The sequence below is a fragment of the Episyrphus balteatus genome, chromosome 1, assembly GCF_945859705.1.
Source record: "Episyrphus balteatus chromosome 1, idEpiBalt1.1, whole genome shotgun sequence".
NCBI lineage: Eukaryota > Metazoa > Arthropoda > Insecta > Diptera > Syrphidae > Episyrphus > Episyrphus balteatus.
The window spans coordinates 123,124,403-123,144,498 of record NC_079134.1 but is presented as its reverse complement, the minus strand read 5'-3'; the positions used below and the strand labels follow the sequence as shown (position 1 = coordinate 123,144,498).

Sequence of the window (20,096 nt, the reverse complement as noted above, 5' to 3'; positions counted from 1 at the left end):
TTCATTAAAGTCTTTTTAGTAGAGTAACTAAAGCAAATTATTAGGGAACCCGGCCGAACAGCTCTGATTTTGAAGATTTTTTTCAAACGTAGGTAATTAAAAATACTTTAAAGTCTATAGATTAAAAAATTGCCGGTGTTGCCGTATTGTTTTTTAAAATTAAAATTGGGTTGGGGTCGAAATTCTGTATGTTGCAAAATTCTGTATTCAAAATACTGTATGCCAAAATACTGTATGTCAAAATTCTGTATGTGCAAAATGTTGTACGAACAAAAGTCTGAAAGTCAATATTCTGTATAGCAAAATTCTGGTTGGTCAAAATACTGTATTTCAAAATTCTGTACATCAAAATTCTGTATATCAAAATTCTGTAAAAATGCTGTAAAAAATATCGTTTTGATAATGTAAAAAAGTGCGCGCGCACTTTTTTACATTATCAAAACGATATTTTTTACAGCATTTTTACAGAATTTTGAAATACAGATATATTTAAAAGAGGGTTTACTATGAATGGGAGCGGGTCATAATTCTGCTTGTCAAAATTCTGTACGACAAAATTCTGTGGGGTCAAAATACTGTAATACCATAATTCTGTACGTCATTATACTGTAAATACAAAATTCTGTACGTCAAAATACTGTATGAACAAAATACTGACATGCAAAATTCTGTTTTGTAAAATTCTGTACGGCAAAATACTGTATATCAAAATTCTGTAAAAATGCTGTAAAAAAATATCGTTTTGATAATGAAAAAAAGTGCGCGCGCACTTTTTTACGTTATCAAAACGATATTTTTTTGCAGCATTTTTACAGAATTTTGATATACAGTATTTTGCCGTACAGAATCTTGAAATACAGTATTTTGACCAACCAGAATTTTGCTATACAGAATTTTGACTTTCAGAATTTTGTTCCTACAGCATTTTGCACATACAGAATTTTGACATACAGTATTTTGGCATACAGTATTTTGAATATAGAATTTTGCAACATACAGAATTTCGACCCCAACCCACTATGAATATCTAAGAGATCAACTTAATAAAGAGGCAAGCTTCTAATGCTGATTAATCTAGGTACTTTATTAGGAGCTACGGAAAAAAGAGAGAGAAAACAAAACTACACTTATTTAAAAAAACAATCTGAATTAAACCACGTTGTATACCTTAAACGGATGGAAAAAAAAATAAAATTTATATTGATTTTTACATTTTTTTTGTAAAATGTATTTTGTATGTTTTAGAAAAGTTTGATTTGTGTTCCTAGAATTGATTTACTTTTTTACTTTAATAATTATGTTTGTATAAAATTACAACTTTACTGTCAATAATTATATTTAAAGCTACTATTTCGTGTTTTTTTTATCAAAGGAAATTTCTTTAAAAATACTGTATTGAAAATACAGTATTTTGCCGTACAGAATTTTGCAAAACAGAATTTTGCAAGTCAGTATTTTGTTCATACAGTATTTTGACGTACAGAATTTTGTATTTACAGTATAATGACGTACAGAATTATGGTCTTACAGTATTTTGACCCTACAGAATTTTGTCGTACAGAATTTTGACAAGCAGAATTATGACCCGCTCCCATTAAAATTAATTTTTTTTTTAACAAAACCATTTTGTTTGCTTAAATTTCATTAAACAAATGATAGCAAAAGATTCTCTAGGTAATTTAAGGAAAATATATAAAAGGCAGTAAGGGACAATCTTACATCGTTTAAGCGATAAATGCAATTTTCTAACATTCTGACCTCAAACACAAAAAAAATATTTTGAAAACAACGGCAACACCTACAATATTTTAAAATACATTTTTAAAAAGCCAGAAGCTCATTCTTATCTCTTAAATTTAAATCCACTAAATTTAATCAAGACTTTTTGAAAAAATGGTCCTCAAACTCAGAATTTAAAAAAAAAATGTTATTAGAAAAATTTAAAATGACTTTTTTCAAACTTTTTCTAATAAAATATGAATTTATTTAAAAAAAATTTTTGGCCATAAATATTATCAAATGAATTTCGAAGCAAAAAACTTAAAATATATCACACTTTTGAAAAATTACTTCAATTTCAATGGTTTTTTTTTTATTAAAACTGAATTTTTGCATTGAAATAATTAATTTTCTCAAAGACTGTGGTAAATAGGAACTTTAAATTTTTGCTATTTAACTTTCAACAGTAAGGGTTATTAAATGAATAAAAAATAATTTTATGTTTAGATGTTGAACTTTAAAAAAAAAAATAAGTTACATTTTTTTTCAAACAATTTATTAAAAAAAGTTCTTCGAAAATGAAATACTTTTTAATTTTTTTCATAAACCGTAATACATATTGATTTTATAATTTGAAATCATAATAAATGCGGCCAAAAAAATTTGAAAATAAATGCATTTTATATTACGACCAAGTTTAAAAAACGACATGTTAAAATTTTTTCAATAATTTTTTTTTTTTTTCAAAAATCTGAGTTCAATTACCATTCTTTCAAAAGCCGTTCATTCAATTAACTTAATTTTAATTTTACATATATGACTAAGCTTCTAGCTTTTAAAAAATGTATATTTGAATATTGTTGGTGTTGCCGTTGTGTTCAAATTTTTTTTTGTGTTTGAAGTCAATTAATAAGAAAATTGCATCTATCGCTTGAACTATGGAAGATTGTCCCTCACTTCCATATATTTTTTTCCTTGAATTTCCTAGACAATCTTTTGGCATCAATTAATTTATGAAATTTGAAAAAAATTTGTTTTTGTTCACAAAAATCTTCAATTAAATTTAAAAAATCAAAACGGCAACACCGGCAATTTTTAATCTATAGACTTTAAAGTATTTTTAATTACCGACGTTTGAAAAAAAAGATCATCAAAATCTAAGCTGTTCGGCCGGGTTCCCTAATATTGCCAATTTTTGAGCTTTAGTTACTCCACTATAAAGTTTCTTTAATCAAAAGCTTTTAAAAAACAAATTTTCAAACTGAGAACTTTGAAAACAAAATATTTTACCTACCTACAAAATTCAAAATTTTACGATACAAAATTAAACTTTTGTTTTTAATATTCAATACTGCTATTATTATAGTTGGTATTCAACGTTTAGGTTAATATTCATTAAAGTCTTTTCATTTTCGAGAAAATCGAAACTATTTTTATTTATAAAAAAAAATTAATATCTACGTTTAAGGACAGTTGATAACATAAAGGTTTATTCTTCCTGTAATATTATATTCTTCTAAATACACTGGTCTGCAAGAAAATCCTCCTTTAAATAAAACTATACTTTTCTAAAGGATTTTTGTATGCTGATTCCGAATCCGAAGTCAGAATTGACCTAGTACGTCACGTTTTTTAGATATTCCCGTTAGAAAATCTCAAAAACCCATTTTTTTGCTGTTTTCGAAGAAATATTTTGTCATAATGTAATCTTTTTTTTAATTAAAATTGTTAGGGTTTATGAAAGAATTTATTTTTTTCTTTCAAATTCAGTTTCAATCTTCTTAATATCTCTTTTCTTCTCCGAGATATCTTAATTTAAGTAAGTTTAGTAGGTTTGGCATATCTTACCGTAAAGAAACTGATCTCTAAAAATTAATATATCTTTCTCCCTAAAACAAAAGTATACTTTTCTAATGGACTTTAGTGTGCTGATTTCTAATGGACTTTAGTGTGCCAGCTTTGGTTTTTGAGATATAGTAGTTTTTTTGAGATTTTTGATTTTGTGATACTTTAAAGCGAATATCTTAAAATCCTGACGTGATAGAATTTTTGACTTCGGATTCTAACTCAGCACATCAAAAACTATAAAAAAAGTACGCTTTTGTTTCTAAGAGAAACAAATCCGAAACTTTACAATGCAGTTTATCGAATGGTTTATTACAAATAAGATATTTCTAAATAAAAAAATAGTATATAAAACTACAAAACACGCAAAAATTTTGTTTAATGTATTTTATTATGGTTTTCTTAAAATATTTGACTTTTTAAATATAATAGGCATTGATATTTTACATTTTCCTTAATTAAGGTGCTTTTGTTCATGTAGGATTTACTAAAAAGTGAAGGATTTTGAAATGTCTGCTTTTTTTGTCAATCAGTATTTTAAAAAATGAGTAAACATTAATGTAAAAGGATATATTTGGTGTCAATCAATAGGTCATACTATGAGGAATAAGTCCTCTAAATTAGAGCTCAATGCGACAAACAGTTTTAATTTTATACAAGTTCAAATGAATCTAAAAGGGTGATTTTTTAGAAAGTACCCTTATTTTTCAAAAATCATTTTTACAAAAATGGTACCTGATAGAATTTTTCTGAAACCATATTTAGATTCAGGAAAGTCTAATCTTTCATAATATCAAAAAATTATTTGAAGGAGAAAAAAAAGTTAAATTTTGCAGACCAGTGATATTAGTTAGCTATTTGCTTTACACGTTTTACCCTTTTTTCTGCCAGGAACACCTGTTTTCAATTTTATTTACTTGATAACCTTTAACCATTAACATAAATCAAACTAAAAACCAAACCCTCACGAATGCTTTCTCAAAAATATAAAATTTTATCCAAAAGTGATAGGTACCTATTTATGGTCTAGAAAACATGTTATTTTTTTTTTTTAAGAGTTTATGGCAATTTTCACACCCAATTTATAATGTTTGTACACATGTATAAGGCGAATAAAATGAAAAAAAAAAAAAATAATAAAAATAAAATTCGAAAAATCAATCATAGTCATAAATCCAAGTACAAAACAGACATAACACACAAATGTAATTATGTTTTCAGATATTACAAGAGATGATGGTGGAAATTGACTACGATGCTGATGGCACAGTATCCCTAGACGAATGGCAGAGGGGTGGCCTCACAACAATACCGCTCCTAGTTCTACTTGGTAAGTAAATTCACAGTTCACACCCTTGTCGCGCACATCACTGGTAATGAGGTTAAACCTTTTTTGCTTCGTCAACGACATGATAGGCGAAGTATAAGGATACGACAAGTTTCCTTTCCGTATTCCGTGTTTCCTCACCCACTCACCGTCGCCATGTTTATTATTTTTTGTTTTTTTTTTTTCATTATTTTGTTCAAAAAGACTCTTATTATTTTTTTTTTCTATACAACAGTTTACTCATCATTTTAACTTATTTTTATTGTCACTCCTTTTGACAATTTAACCTCTTTTATTTTGTTCTCTTTTTGTCATGTCATTGTATTTGTTTTGTGTCCTTTATTTTGCAGGAGTGGATAACACAGCTCTTAAAGAAGACGGAATTCATGTGTGGAGGCTGAAGCACTTCAGCAAGCCTGCATATTGTAACCTTTGTTTGAATATGCTAGTTGGCTTGGGAAAGAAAGGACTCTGTTGTGTGTGTAAGTAAAATAAATAATAATAATATTCTTTTTTTTTCATTTTTTTTTTTCTTTTAAATTTGCATTATTTGCTTTTATTTTTGTGTACTTACACTCTTTTTATACTACAAACTGGATATATATGTACTTAAAGTTGAATATTGCTATATTTCATAAAAAAAAAGTATAGTCGTGAGCTCTCGTGAGTGGATGTATAGGCTGTAAATGAGAATTTTTAGTTCTGGTACTTTGAACGGAGGAGTTTTGTTATGAATGAGGTTCATGTATGCAAGAAGTGTAAAGCAAGTTTATGGAATGTAAAAAGGATTTTTCGCTTTTTATCGTTTAATTAATTATGAAAAAATATATATATTCCGGGAAATTGTGAACAAGTAATTATTCATGTAGTAGTTTTAGTAGGTAGATGTATCAGGCACATAATTATGACCTCCATACTCTATAGTGCTTATAAATGAACATGTAGCTAACCATGAACTACTTACTAAATTAACTAATAAAAAAAGAGATTTTTGTATTCGTTTATGACGTCAAACATGTTTCAGAAAAAGTTAAATGAATTTATTTGAAAAAAAAAAAATTGAACTTGTAGTTACTGAAGTATATTCCAACTTTACCATATGTTTTAATAAATGTTTATGATTTGAAATTTGTTTTTTGATCAAAAGAAATTAATTTATGCTAGAGAAAAGTACATCTTCAACCCCACATAGTAATGCCAAATATCATTCTGAAACCATAGATCTTGATACAACAAACGAATTTCAACATTATCCTCAATTATCCAATGGGACACTATGGTGTATGCGTAATGTTTTTTTTACAATTGTTTTAGTGAACATTTTTTAAGGTTTTTTCAGGCAGTTTTTTATTTTTAAGAATTTTTTAAAACATCCAAAAAACCTCAAGCTAAAATAATGTATTTAGGTTGTCATATAAAAAAATTGATGGAAATGGTTGGAAGGAAAAAAAGTTATGAAAACTGATTGCATTAAAAAAATTCCAGTTCTTTTTGTAGATGTCGTAAAGACATGATATATGTAGGTGAATATTTTTAGCGAAAATAACAAGCTTTCAGATAATATACCTAGTGGAGTAGGCTGTCAGGTAAAAATACTAACCAAATTTTGTGCAATATATAAAAAGTTGATTTATTGTTTTTCCATTAAAAATTACTGATTTTAAAAAATCAGATTTATAGACTTGAATAAACGTATTTTTATTATTTAGAAAAAATATTAGACTTTAAGATTAAACAATTTTTGTACAAGCTTTTCATATGAAAAAAATTCACAAAACGTAACGACAAAATCCTTTCTTAGTGATAACTTTCAAGATATTATAACCTTTTAAATGAGCTAAAGTAAATTTTGTCTTAATTTGGACTTGGGATCATATAACTAGCCCTTTAAGATGAAATTGCAATCTATACTACACTGCAAACGAGAAGTGGGACGTCAGCATGAATAACACTTTTTCGTACATGCAGCCAGTGTTCATCGATGAATAAGACATTATTAAGAAAAGTTTGGAGCTTTTTTTATTCTACATACAGTTTTGGTACACCAAAATGTCGTCAATTTTTATCAAGAAATGGCCATGCAAATACTCTAGCCCAAAAAATTGAGGGAACACAAAAAATCGTGATTTTTTTTAGTGATTTTAATGAAGTTTTTAAAAATGTGTCCTTGAATATAAAGTAGAGTAATCCGTTATTGAGATATTGATAGTCAAAAGTATGGTTTTTGGTTTGATGACTGATATTGCAGTCTAAAAAAATCGTATAATAATAATAATAATTTTTTTTATCAAAAAACAAAACCGACGTCCATGGATCAAAGCTGGATTTAATGGTTTTTCTAATAGTTTCTATGACTATAACTGAACGAAATTGAAATGGGACCACATTGCAGCCACCAGCTTTTCAATACAAAAAAAAAATGTCAAAATTGGTTCACTCAGTCCAAAGTTATGAGGTAACAAACATAAAGAAAATAAAATGCACGACTGGGGTCGCACGTACTTGCTCTTGCAGTTCAAAGCACTTTTATGTTAGTCTACTTGTAGATTTAAAAAGCTGGATCTAAATTTTAAAAAAATTGATATTGGGGAAGAGCCGACATTTAGGGCAAAATTTTATTAAATGAAAAAATTTTTTTTGTTATTTGACTTTTTGAGAAAAAATAAAAATGCAGTTTTATTTCCACTGCTTTAAATATTACGTATACAAAGTTTAATCAAAATCGTTAGAGCCGTTTTCGAGAAATTCGCAATATCGTATTTTTTTTTGTATGGGAGGTATACGTTCTAAACGAGATATAAAAAAAAAACAAAAAAAAACCAACTTTTAGAATTCCATAAAAATCATCTGTACCAAATTTGAAGAAAATCCGTCCACCCGTTTAGGCTGTGGAAATGTGTACAGAAGGACGCACAGACGCAAGACGGACGGACGGAATTGCGAGACCCACTTTTTCGGAATTCTCCATCATCGTAATGTTGGTTTTGATTAAAACCTCAATTTTTTTTTCGACACGAAACCAATACTTGCCCTATAGAGCAAGTAAAAAAAATACGGTCGAATTGAATACGTCGCGTCGGTAAAAATAATAATCATTTTATCACAAAAAAATTTCCCACTTTTTTAATTTCTCTAAAAAAGTGGGAAATTTTTTTGTAAAAACAAAAAATAAATTGGAAAATTTTGTTTTTTTTTTAACAATTCCAAAGATTTAGCTTTTTTACCATTAGAAAACAAAAAATTAGTCATAAATTCCTAAAACTATAAGAATCTAGCTTTCACATGCTTTTCGTTTTATCATGCTACCATCATTTTTTACTGAGATACAGCTTATCGAAAATCATAAAAAAAAAAATCACGATTTTTTTTTGCTCCCTTAATTTTTTTGGCTAGTGTAGTTTTTGACAATAAAAAGCATGGAAGCCATTACTGTTGGGACGTTTGTTTGCCTCAAAGTAAAAACAAATTGTTAATAATATTGCTTTATTATCTTTTTTCTTATTAATATTCTAAAATACACACTTTTACCATATCCACAATTTTATTGCAAAGCTGATTTGAATAAAGAATTTCATTTGAAAATTCTTAAATTTCCGTAGTTTTCGTTCATCCTGTTTGCATCCAAAAGCAGAATGAAAACGTGGTAGCTATATCCTTCTTTTCGCATTAAAACGTTCTTCGCATTCCTTCATCGAAGCCCCATCATTTCTAAAAATGTATGCAAATTAAAAATTAAATATTTATAATTATGTATTCTTAATATTTCCTTCGAATGAGACGTAAAATACTTTTGTTCAGCAGAATAAATCATCACATTAATCATTCGTAGGAATCAATTGCAAATAACAACGAGTTGTTAATGTTTTTGATGATCCCTGGTATCTGTGTCTTTGCATTCATTTGAAAATTCCAACCTTTTCAAAAAAAATACGGGATGGAAATTCAAGAGAAACTTAAGATTTAATGTTTTTTATTCAACAACAACAAAAATTATATAATTTTCCTTTATTTTTTTTATTTTCAGTATGCAAATATACAGTACACGAAAGATGTGTACAACACGCTCCAGCATCCTGCATCACAACCTACGTTAAATCAAAGAAAGCCAAAGGCGGAGGTGACCTCTTGCATCACTGGGTCGAAGGCAACTGCTATGGGCGTTGTTCCAAGTGCAGAAAACGTATAAAGGCGTACCATGGAATCACAGGGCTAACATGTCGATGGTGTCACATGATGGTATGTTATATACTTATTCTAACAACAACCAAACACTATTATAAAGCTCCATCTCTTTGTGAAGATTGGCAACAAAAATATTTGTTCAACAGAATGTGTGTGTGTGTGCTTGTGTGCATTGTGCACCACCATAAGTGTGTGTGTTCTTCTACTACTGATGATATTGCTCCTCAAAGTGTCAAAGAGGTTTAAGATTGAAGGAACACCTATTTTGTTCTCACTTTATATAGTGTAATAGGTATTTGAGATTGAAACAAGGGATTCTTATGCATTTTTTTTTTTTTTTTTTTTTTTGCAAATTGAATTAAAAAGCACTTTCATTGCTATTTCAAAGACTTTTTCGGATTTAGCTTCGGACAAGCTAAAGTGGAGTAGTAAGAATTTGTGATTTAACTTTTTTTTTTGTAAATTTTTTTATACGGGAAGCAATTTCTTTAAGAGGTATTTTTTTGTCAAAGAAAGAAGAAGAAATTGATGTTAAGATGAATGGAATTTTTAAATTGACAGCTACTTGAGAAAAGTGCCGAAATGAAAATCGTGCAGGTTCTAAGAGAAGACATTTTAAAGTAACGAATATCCTTTCAGGATTGCTGGTATTCGTTTTTAGTATTGTCGAAAATTGACAGTATCAACCATCCTCGTCGCCCAAGAATTGTTTTATAGTAAACGCCAATTTTGGAATTTTGGGAAATCGAATTTTAAGGTTGGCTTTACTACTAAAAAAATACAGCAATGAAGTTTTTTTTTCAATTTTTTTAAGAATAGAATATTTTGTGGAATATCTTCTTCTCATTTATGTAGTCAAAACTCTCTAATTTGTTTTGGTTTTCAAATTATCAAGGTTTTTACCCAAAATGAGTATGTTGTAAACTAATTTTTTTTACGACAAATCAATAATATTAGGTACTATAACTTATTTTGTGAATATACGACACTAATTACACTGGTCGGCAACGGATATAGAGCTAGAACCAAACCCTACTTTTCGAGAGGAATTTTGTGTGCTGAGTCCGAATCTGAAGTCCAAATTTCACTGGCACGTCACGTTTTTGAAATAATTGAATATGAATAGGCCAAAAACGCGTTTTTTTGGGAACATTTGACATCGAATTACATCACCGTAAATTTTTTTTTTGTAAAACTACTTATGCCATCTCAAAACGCCATATTAACACGTCCTAAAGGTATTTATATTTTTTCAAAATTATTTTTTTTTCTCAAAGATATTGAAAAAAGTAATTTATGATAGATATCTCAAAATCTTGATTATTTTTTTTCAAAGTAATGAATGGTTTTTTGAATCAAATTCCATCTTGCGTCTTCTGATTTGGACTTATAAAGAGCAACATATTACGGAAAATATATATTTTTGACTAAACATAAAAAAAACTCAATTAAAAATTAGTAGTTTTTGAAGCTTTATGGCGAAAATAGTGATGAGTATAGCTCAAAAACTAGACGTGATAGAAAAAATCTGTAAACAGTTTTGAATTCAGCACACTAAAGTCAATCAAAATCACCGTATAAAGTTCTTGCTCCCGACTTTTTTTAGTTTTTTGCCGACCAGTGTTATCTCAATAATGGTACATGAAAGGAAAAATCTGTTAAAAGAATTGAAAAGAGCACATTCTAAAACCTATTCCTACATATCCAGTTTAAATAAAATTTACGACTGGGGCGCACATACTTGCTCTTGCAATTTAAAGTATCTTTATCTGAAATATCGATTGGAAATTTAAGATTTTGTTAAGTTTCAAGAGAAAAAAAAAATTGAAAGTTAAAAAAATCAAATTTTTAATTTTTTTTTTTTCAAAAACGTTTTTTTTCAATTCGTTTTTACATTTAACACTTCAAAATGATAAGAAATACCTGTCTGTAAATTTTTAATAAAATTGACTTGTTAGGGTGTTAATCGAGGTTTCGCTGATGATGAGCCGCATGTCAGTTCGAAATGCATTCGGTGTTTTAAATTTTGCAAATAAAAAATGTGTTACTTTTTGTCTTTGCAGTCAATAAAGGAAATTGCCTTTGTTTAATATAATTTTGTAAAAACGAAGTTTAACATCAAATTTAATCGAAATCGTTAGAGCCGTTTTCGAGAAAATTGCAAAATCTTGAAAATGGTATATGGGAGATATACGTTAAAAAGGAGACATTATTAAAAAAAAACCGGTTTAGGAAATTACGCAAAAATCATCTGTAGCAAATTTCAAAGGAATTCATCCATCGCACAGACGCACAGACCGACTTAGAGCATGACGAAAACCACTTTTTTGGTCTTCTCCATCACCGTAATGTTGGTTTTTATTAAAATTTTTTTACACGAAGCCAATACTTGTCCTGAGCCTGCTATAGAGCATATTGGCGTTTACGACAAAAGAATACTCGGGCGACGAACTATTGAAATAAATCCTATAACTTGAACATTCTATTTTCTTGAACTTTTTTATTGCTGAATCTATAAGTTGAATAAATAAAATATTTGAAGCTCTTCTATAACTTAAACAAATAAATTCTATGTATTTCAACAGAAGTTTAAATTTACTCATTGTAGGTTACTACGTTTGTAATTTTTGATTAGGTGTTTGCAAAGCGTGCCAAGTAGAGTTTTGAAAATTTTAATTTTGAAAATACAATCTACTCACGGATTTTCCAATCTTTTATCTGCTAAAGTTTTTAAAATGAGATTGGTTTTTGATACAGGTTTTTTTTTGCAAGTTGGAAAGTTTGGAAAATAATTAGCAAAAAACAGAACTTACCTTTTCAATCCATTGTTTTTGAAAATATATATTTTTAAAATTCATCCAATGGCTCAAGTTTCAGTCTAGCAGCATCAGACGCCAATTTCTCAAATGCCGTTAATATTTCTACTGTTTTATGAAGTGGAAGGGCGTATATCATTTTGAAAATACTTTTTGCTTCCAGATTTCATTTAATTTTCCTTTAAAACAAAGGAATTTTATTTCCTCTTTTCCTCAAATCTTGACAAAAAAAGGAACCAACAGTTTTAACACTCGTGAGAATATAGACCTTAAAAATAATACAAAATAAGATGTCGCTCCTAAGTTTTTTAAAAATTAGCTAAGGTACATGTTTTTGATGAAATAAAAAAAATTATCAAAATGCTGTTTGTACCAGCAGGATAGTACAACACTAAATGTTGCGTCCATAAAATACCTTCTTGGAGTAGAATCCGGTAATTTACATATCTCCTCAGCAATCGTGGGATTTATGAAAATTGTATAGGAAAAACTGGCTTCAACGACAGTGGACCTGTAGAAAGTTTTTTGTTTTTAATATCGCGATATATTCAAAAGCACGTTTTCATTTGCAAATATGCATGTTGCGAACATCGGAGTTGGTTTTTGGGCATTTGGGAAAGGCACTGTTCCTAATAAGTTCCCTTTGCATTTTGCCAAATGCCAATTATGCAGCTTTTGCTCATTCTTCATTATAAACTTCCCAAACTCCACTTTTTCTAAGTGTTTAATCCACGCACAGATCTATGATACTATTGTCGAGTTTTATTTTTTCGTATATTTTTTCCTGAGTAGGAAGACGGTGTTGAATTGAATCATCACTAAACTCGGGAACTCTACAAACATACTCATTCGCAAAATCCACGATCACACATTTATTATTTACAATCCTTGTTGTAACATACAAATCTTTTTGCCACTTTTGGCTTTAAACTTATAAAGTTGTTTTTCTTCGTGGACATATAGAAGACAACTTCCACGACGAAAACCTTCACATTTTTCAAAAAAAATATATATAATTTTCCACTTCTATTCTCCAGTAATCACGACTTATCAAAAATGTATTATCGGTGCACTTAACGCGGCACTTATTCACAATTGACTAATTCATAAATCATAAAGAAAGCATTCTTCTCGGTAAAAAAAAACAGTTAATTCTTTGCACATTGCAAATATTATTGAGAGTAAACCTTTGTTTTTTCATCAAAAGATCGCCAACGGGAAAATGAAGTCTAATTTCCATGTTGACATGGAAACTAGGCCACATTTCACGTTTTTTTGTTTTTTTTTTCTTTCGTAAATGCCACCTTATTTCCATCTAGAATGGAGCAATTATATGTTATTCAATTGAAATATGGAACGGCGCACAGTGTGTCGTCCCCTTATGATAAATCACTTTTTTTTTGTGAAAAATTAATATTTTTGCTATTAAAATATAATTTAGAAGTGTCAACTCATATGAAAACATATTTATCTTAGAAAATAACCCAGGTTATGTATTCAAAATAAGCTCCGAAACATGAGTACCTCGGAAATCGAAAATATTTTGAAGAATTTATGGGAATCTTTGAGAGTGTATATTTCACATTTGGTAATTGTTTGAAAAATTTTATTAATATCATTTTGTTTATTTGAGTGTTGTTGTAAACCGTATAACAAAAAAAAATAAATTTATAAAATTATATATGAGTTATTAAAATTTCTTTGATAAATGGCCAAAAAAAAAAATTTAATTTTTAAACTTAATTTAAAAAAAAACATATAAAATTATATCGATAATTTTTTTATATTATTTTGCCTTAGGCCTTTACTTAATATTGGCAAAGTTTAATTTGCTTCTGTTTGCGATTACCAGAGATAATCACATTTATGTGCTACGAGTCAAGTACTCAAAATAATTCATTTTTTGAGAAACATCTTCAAGGGGATCACAAAAATGAAAAAATCGATGTTTTTAATAATTTTTAGCCATACACAAGTAACAAAAAGCTGTTCATGTAATTAAAAATATTTTAAATATTGTTTTCAACAAAAAAAAATTATATTTTTCTGCATACTAAATTTTTAATATAATTACTTGACCCGGGCACGCTCTACTGTGTATTATAGCGTATTTACCAACCTCGCCGATATAAGAATTTACGAAAATGCAAATAAAACGTTATTTCAAAATTTGAAAGCGATTGACAAAAAACTATTCGAGATTTGCTATGAAACGCAAATAAACATACGATTTTTTTGTATAGAGAAGATAAACAAAACAAGTTGACTTCAACTTAAGATTTCTCAAAGTAGAAAAAAGATATTGAAAAGATTTAAACCGACTTTAAAAGAAAACATTTAGTTCTTTTAGAAGCTGTCACAAATTTATTTAAAATAAATCACCACGTTCAAGAACATAACCTCAAAAACTGTTAAAAAACGACATTTCAGATTTTCTAACGGGAATATGTATTTCAAAAACGTGATATGATAGAATTTTTCTGACTTCGGATTCGAGTTCAGCACACTAAAAACCTTACGAAAAGTATATTTTTGTTTATATATAAAAAAAAAATTAATTTTGCTCACAAGTGGCTTCTTCAATAAATGTTAATTTCATAAATTATACTAAAAAAAAAAGTAATAGGTTGTTTAATTTGTTAATTTGTAATTTTTTTTCTATTCCTGCCATAAAAACACAAAAAAAGATATTAAAACTCCAAAAACTTAGCTGCAAGTATTTATGATAAACTTTTGTATGGGCTCGACACACTGTGCGGCAGCGGGCGTTATTTCAATGTTCTCATGGAATTAAAGCCGAATTTGAAATGGGGCCTTATTTCGTAGGGCAAAGATCATATAACTAGTAAAGATGTCGCACGTAGAACAAACTTCTGTGCTTGAAATTTTCTACCATCAGATTTTACCCATAGGTCCAAAACATGTATCCAAGAATTAAATTGTTGAGAAACATTTTAAAATTTTTCGATGACTGCGTAGAAAAGAGAGGGTTGATTTGTATAGATGAATTTATTTAATGGGAGGAAGCGAGATAGTAGTTAAATGTTGATACGAATAAGGAAAAGAAAAAAAATACATTTGTCTGCAAGAATGTACCTATGAAATAATTTTTTTTTTTGTTAAATTATTCAGGAAACTGATATTAACACATGATTCAAAATAATAATTTAAATAAGAATAATTTTAGATATATATATATGAAAAGAGTGTATGAGCAAAATTGTGTGAAAATGAATTTCAACCCTCAAATTGTCAATAGGTCCAAATCATTATAATGCAGAAATCCTTCGCAACATTAAAAAAAAGTTCTTATCATGAGTGGGAAAGAGAGAGTTATTTTTAATAGATTTCTTAAATGCGAAGGACCGAGATGTAAGTTGAATAGGAACAAATGAAAACAAAAAGGATCGTTTTGCCGTGCGGGTATATATTTTTTTTCACAACTGGATTGCTTCGCACAAGCAGGGCGAAGACGAGATGGCTAGTTTTAAAGATTGATGAAAAAAAGAAGCAAAAACAACTTTTGCAAGTGACTGGTGTGCTTGAGGTGGGTAGGTATAGGTTTTTAGTTTTTCAAAAATTCATATTTTGAAGCGCAGAGACCCTTAATTTTTTTTCATTATCTTTCAAATGGCATTTTTCAAATTGTCAAAAAAATGTCCCCTTCCTACAACTATGTCAAAGGTCTACTTCATGCTTTAGTTTAAGAAAATCGTTTATAACTTAGTTTTGAAATTTTCTAGAATTTTTCAATACCTTCGTTAGCCTTCCAATAAATGTATCTACCAATTTAAAAAAAAAATCAGTTTTCTACAACGTTGCTTTTAGAAAATAGTCACTTTATTGCAATTTCGTTTTACCCCTATTTACCCTATTTAATGATTGAACTTTTAAGAATCCTTTTGTGGTATTCACCTTTACATTATTACCTTTCAAATAAGTTATAGAAGATTTTTGTATCTCCAATAGTATATTTTTAATAATTGCAAAATAACATAAATGCAAAGATAATCGACTAAGATCATGAACAAATATTTAATGCAACATTTTTAATTTTTTTTGTGTGCAAAATATTTTCAGTTGCAATAAAAATTTAATTTTCAGTCCAAATAGGTATTCTTCAGTTGCAATAACATTTTTTTATGCAAAATATTTTTGGTTGCAATCATTTTTTTTTAATTTCAAATGCATTTTTAAATAGAATTTTTTACAGCCCTGATCCACACTAAATAAATCTTTCAATATCAATAGATACCTACATAACCTACCTCACTAAAGAAAATAACAACAAACCAAGAATGATCATTTTTATCACTTCCTACCTACCTACCTACCACTTGTTTGAATTTCTTTTTCCAACCAAAATACTATGAACTACATTTTTCAAGGACGATTGCTGTCGCAAAGGAAAAAAAAATCCTACCTACATACCTATTACGTGTGTACTTACACCTAAAAGCAATGCGCCTGTGCCTTTGCGATTATTCAAAAAGGAAACAAAAATATAGAAATAGAAAACCACCCTCCGCTTAAAAAAATATCTAAATATCCAACTACCATCGAAAAAAAAATTAAAACCAAAAAAAACTTATCAACCTTCTTCTGCTTACACGTATACCTACCTATACCTACCCACCTCAAGCACACCAGTCACTTGCAAAAGTTGTTTTTGCTTCTTTTTTTCATCAATCTTTAAAACTAGCCATCTCGTCTTCGCCCTGCTTGTGCGAAGCAATCCAGTTGTGAAAAAAAATATATACCCGCACGGCAAAACGATCCTTTTTGTTTTCATTTGTTCCTATTCAACTTACATCTCGGTCCTTCGCATTTAAGAAATCTATTAAAAATAACTCTCTCTTTCCCACTCATGATAAGAACTTTTTTTTAATGTTGCGAAGGATTTCTGCATTATAATGATTTGAACCTATTGACAATTTGAGGGTTGAAATTCATTTTCACACAATTTTGCTCATACACTCTTGTCATATATATATATATCTAAAATTATTCTTATTTAAATTATTATTTTGAATCATGTGTTAATATCAGTTTCCTGAATAATTTAACAAAAAAAAAATTATTTCATAGGTACATTCTCGCAGACAAATGTATTTTTTTTTTCTTTTCCTTATTCGTATCAACATTTAACTACTATCTCGCTTCCTCCCATTAAATAAATTCATCTATAAAAATCAACCCTCTCTTTTCTACGCAGTCATCGAAAAATTTTAAAATGTTTCTCAACAATTTAATTCTTGGATACATGTTTTGGACCTATGGGTAAAATCTGATGGTAGAAAATTTCAAGCACAGAAGTTTGTTCTACGTGCGACATCTTTACTAGTTATATGATCTTTGGTAGGGCGTTATTTCACGTCACCAAATTTGTCAAATCGAAAAAAAAACATACTTTTTTTAAACTAACAACAATTTTGACAACTTTCTTGTTAACTTTAATAAACACAAAATGACTGTATTGTTTTTCTTTAAAGTAAAGGCTAAAGATTTTTAATAATATTATTACAATAATAACAATATTCAATAAAACTGAATATTTATAGGTAATTTCCGTTGAACCAAAACTTAACTTTTCTAAATGATTTTTGTATTCTAAAACCAAATTCGAATTCAAAATTTACTTCATTAATCATATTAAACTATTCGTCAAGCAAGTTCAATGGAAATGATTTTTGAGTCCTTTAAATAAAGGCTAGTCAATGTCTGTTTCAAAAGGCTACTCAAAAGTTCAAAAATTTCAACAGTTTTTTTTACAATTCAATTAATTGGTTTCATCTGCTTACCATCTTACCTATTATGGTCGAACGTACATACTTGTGTTTAAGGTTCAAGTTGGATAGATTTGTTAAAACTTTACTCAAAAAAAAAAAAAAAACACAAAATACATTTTGACTGACTGACTGACTGACTGATTCACTCACTCACTGACAGATCATCAAAATAATGAAGAACTTCCCGTTATCGTAGAAACTTGTAATTTGGTACAGTAATGGGGGTTGAGGTGCATACAAATAAAAAAATCGAAAACTTGAGATTTTCAATTCAGGGGGCGTGGTAACCGCCCATTTTCGCTGAATTGTCATCAAATATTATAGAGCACTTCTAACTATCGAAGAATCTTCAAACTTGGCAGAATGGTAGAGCTAGTAAGATATACCAAGGAAAAAAAATTTAAAATTTGAGAATTTTGGATAAGGGGCGTGGCAACCGCCTATTTCCGCTGAATTTTCATCAAATATTATAGAGGATTTCTAACTATCGTAGAACCTTAATATTTCGTATAATGGTAGACCTGGTAGTTTACATAAAAGAAAAAATTTAAAATTAGAGAATTTTAGACAAGGGGGGTCTTAACCGCCCATTTTCTCTTAGTGTTCATAAATTATAGAAATTTTAAGTTCTATAGCAATACCTTGCAAAAAATAGTGAAATCACAACAAAAACATTACTGTTAAAAAAAGAGCCAATTTCTCCTATGTTGAAGTTATGCTGGCACAAAAAGTACTGAGATATAAAAGTGTACCAAGTTCTAAAGTTTATCTTTAAATTTGTATAAGAAAAATTTTGATTGTTTACTTGGCAATTTTTGAAATAACTTTAAAAATCGGTAATTAAAAGAAAAATTGTCAAGAGAACAATCAACATTTTATTTATACAAATTTAAAGCCAAGCTTTAGAACTTGGTATACTTTTATATCTCAGTACTTTTTGTGCCAGCATAACTTCAACATAGGAGAAATTGGCTCTTTTTTAAACAGTAATGTTTTTGTTGTGATAGCTTTTAACGGACCAGGATAAACGAAGAACTACAGAAATAAAAAAAAAACACTCATTTTAGAAAAATACCAATTAAAGATGTATTTAAGAATGCTTTAAGTAGAAAGGAAACATATCTACTTTAGATCTTCAATTGGATACCTAGTAAATAAGGAATAAAGATTAAATAAAGGAGACATAACTGATAAACCAATTTGAAATTTAATAAAGTATGAATTAAGAAGTGTTATACCGAAATTACACAAATTTTAACATTTTAAAATCCGTAAAATTAATTATTTATTTTTAAAGAAACGTGCTGGAGCATTAAATAATTATGTATATATTTTAAGTTCCAATTGATAAATCGATTTTAGTTATCATGCAGTCATTTTTCAACCGAAAAATAAAATTAATTTTAATTTGAGCATGAACATATTAAATTTATTTTGTATTTTAAAAATAAGAGCACGTTTACAAGCTCTTAATTAATCCATTGAATCAAATACTGTCATTTCATTGTTTTTATTCAGGAAAACCTATACCTTATCAAAATACAATTTCATATTCATTACATTGGTCAAAAATTAGTAAAATAAACATTAATTACGTATTTTTGATTTTAATTATAATTTTTTTTTTTTTCTTTTCAGTTGCACAATAGATGTGCGTCGTCTGTAAAAAAAGAATGTTTGCTAGGAGAGTATGCTGATTTAATTGTCCCGCCCACCGCCATCTGTCCAGCTGTTCTTGACAGACAACGATCAGTTAACCAATCAAGCAGTTTTAAGGTATTTAAAAAAAGTAATTAAAAAAAATCGTTTTCGTTTTCATTCCAAATGTACCTTTTAATTATACTAGTGTGTACTAACAATTTAACCTTCATTGAATGCTTGTGCTAACAATCAGTTACTAACCCCCTTTTTAAAATATATTATTATTTACATTTGAAGTCATCTCAAACACAGGTAACACATTTCCAAATCACACCGTCAGAAACAGGCTGTCCGCTTTTAGTGTTCGTCAATCCGAAAAGTGGTGGACGGCAAGGCGATCGTATTTTAAGAAAATTCCAGTACATGCTTAACCCGCGACAAGTTTATGATTTATCAAAAGGAGGACCAAAAGAAGGTTAGTTTTTCTTATTTTTTTTTTAGAAATATCATTGCCATCCTTAAAATAAAATAAAATAAAATAAAATAAAATAAAATAAAATAAAATAAAATAAAATAAAAATAAAATAAAATAAAATAAAATAAAATAAAATAAAATAAAATAACATAAAATAAAATAAAATAAAATAAAATAAAATAAAATAAAATAAAATAAAATAAAATAAAAATAAAATAAAATAAATAAAATAAAATAAAATAAAATAAAATAAAATAAAATAAAATAAAATAAAATAAAATAAAATAAAATAAAATACAAAA

At 28.2% G+C, this 20,096-nt stretch overlaps 1 protein-coding gene across 3 annotated transcripts in view; it reads left to right on the top strand.

Moving 5' to 3' along the window:
- LOC129917829 (diacylglycerol kinase 1) overlaps positions 1 to 20,096 on the top strand; it is a 186,931-nt gene that overhangs the window by 135,617 nt on the left and 31,218 nt on the right. For 2 of the 3 annotated variants that reach the window (XM_055998006.1, XM_055998021.1), the window contains 5 exons: positions 4,786 to 4,894; positions 5,242 to 5,373; positions 8,916 to 9,127; positions 19,317 to 19,454; positions 19,617 to 19,794. In XM_055998006.1, the coding sequence (XP_055853981.1) occupies positions 4,786 to 4,894; positions 5,242 to 5,373; positions 8,916 to 9,127; positions 19,317 to 19,454; positions 19,617 to 19,794 (769 nt within the window). The remainder of the gene's footprint in view (positions 1 to 4,785; positions 4,895 to 5,241; positions 5,374 to 8,915; positions 9,128 to 19,316; positions 19,455 to 19,616; positions 19,795 to 20,096) is intronic. The other variant, XM_055998014.1, reaches the window with a different exon arrangement.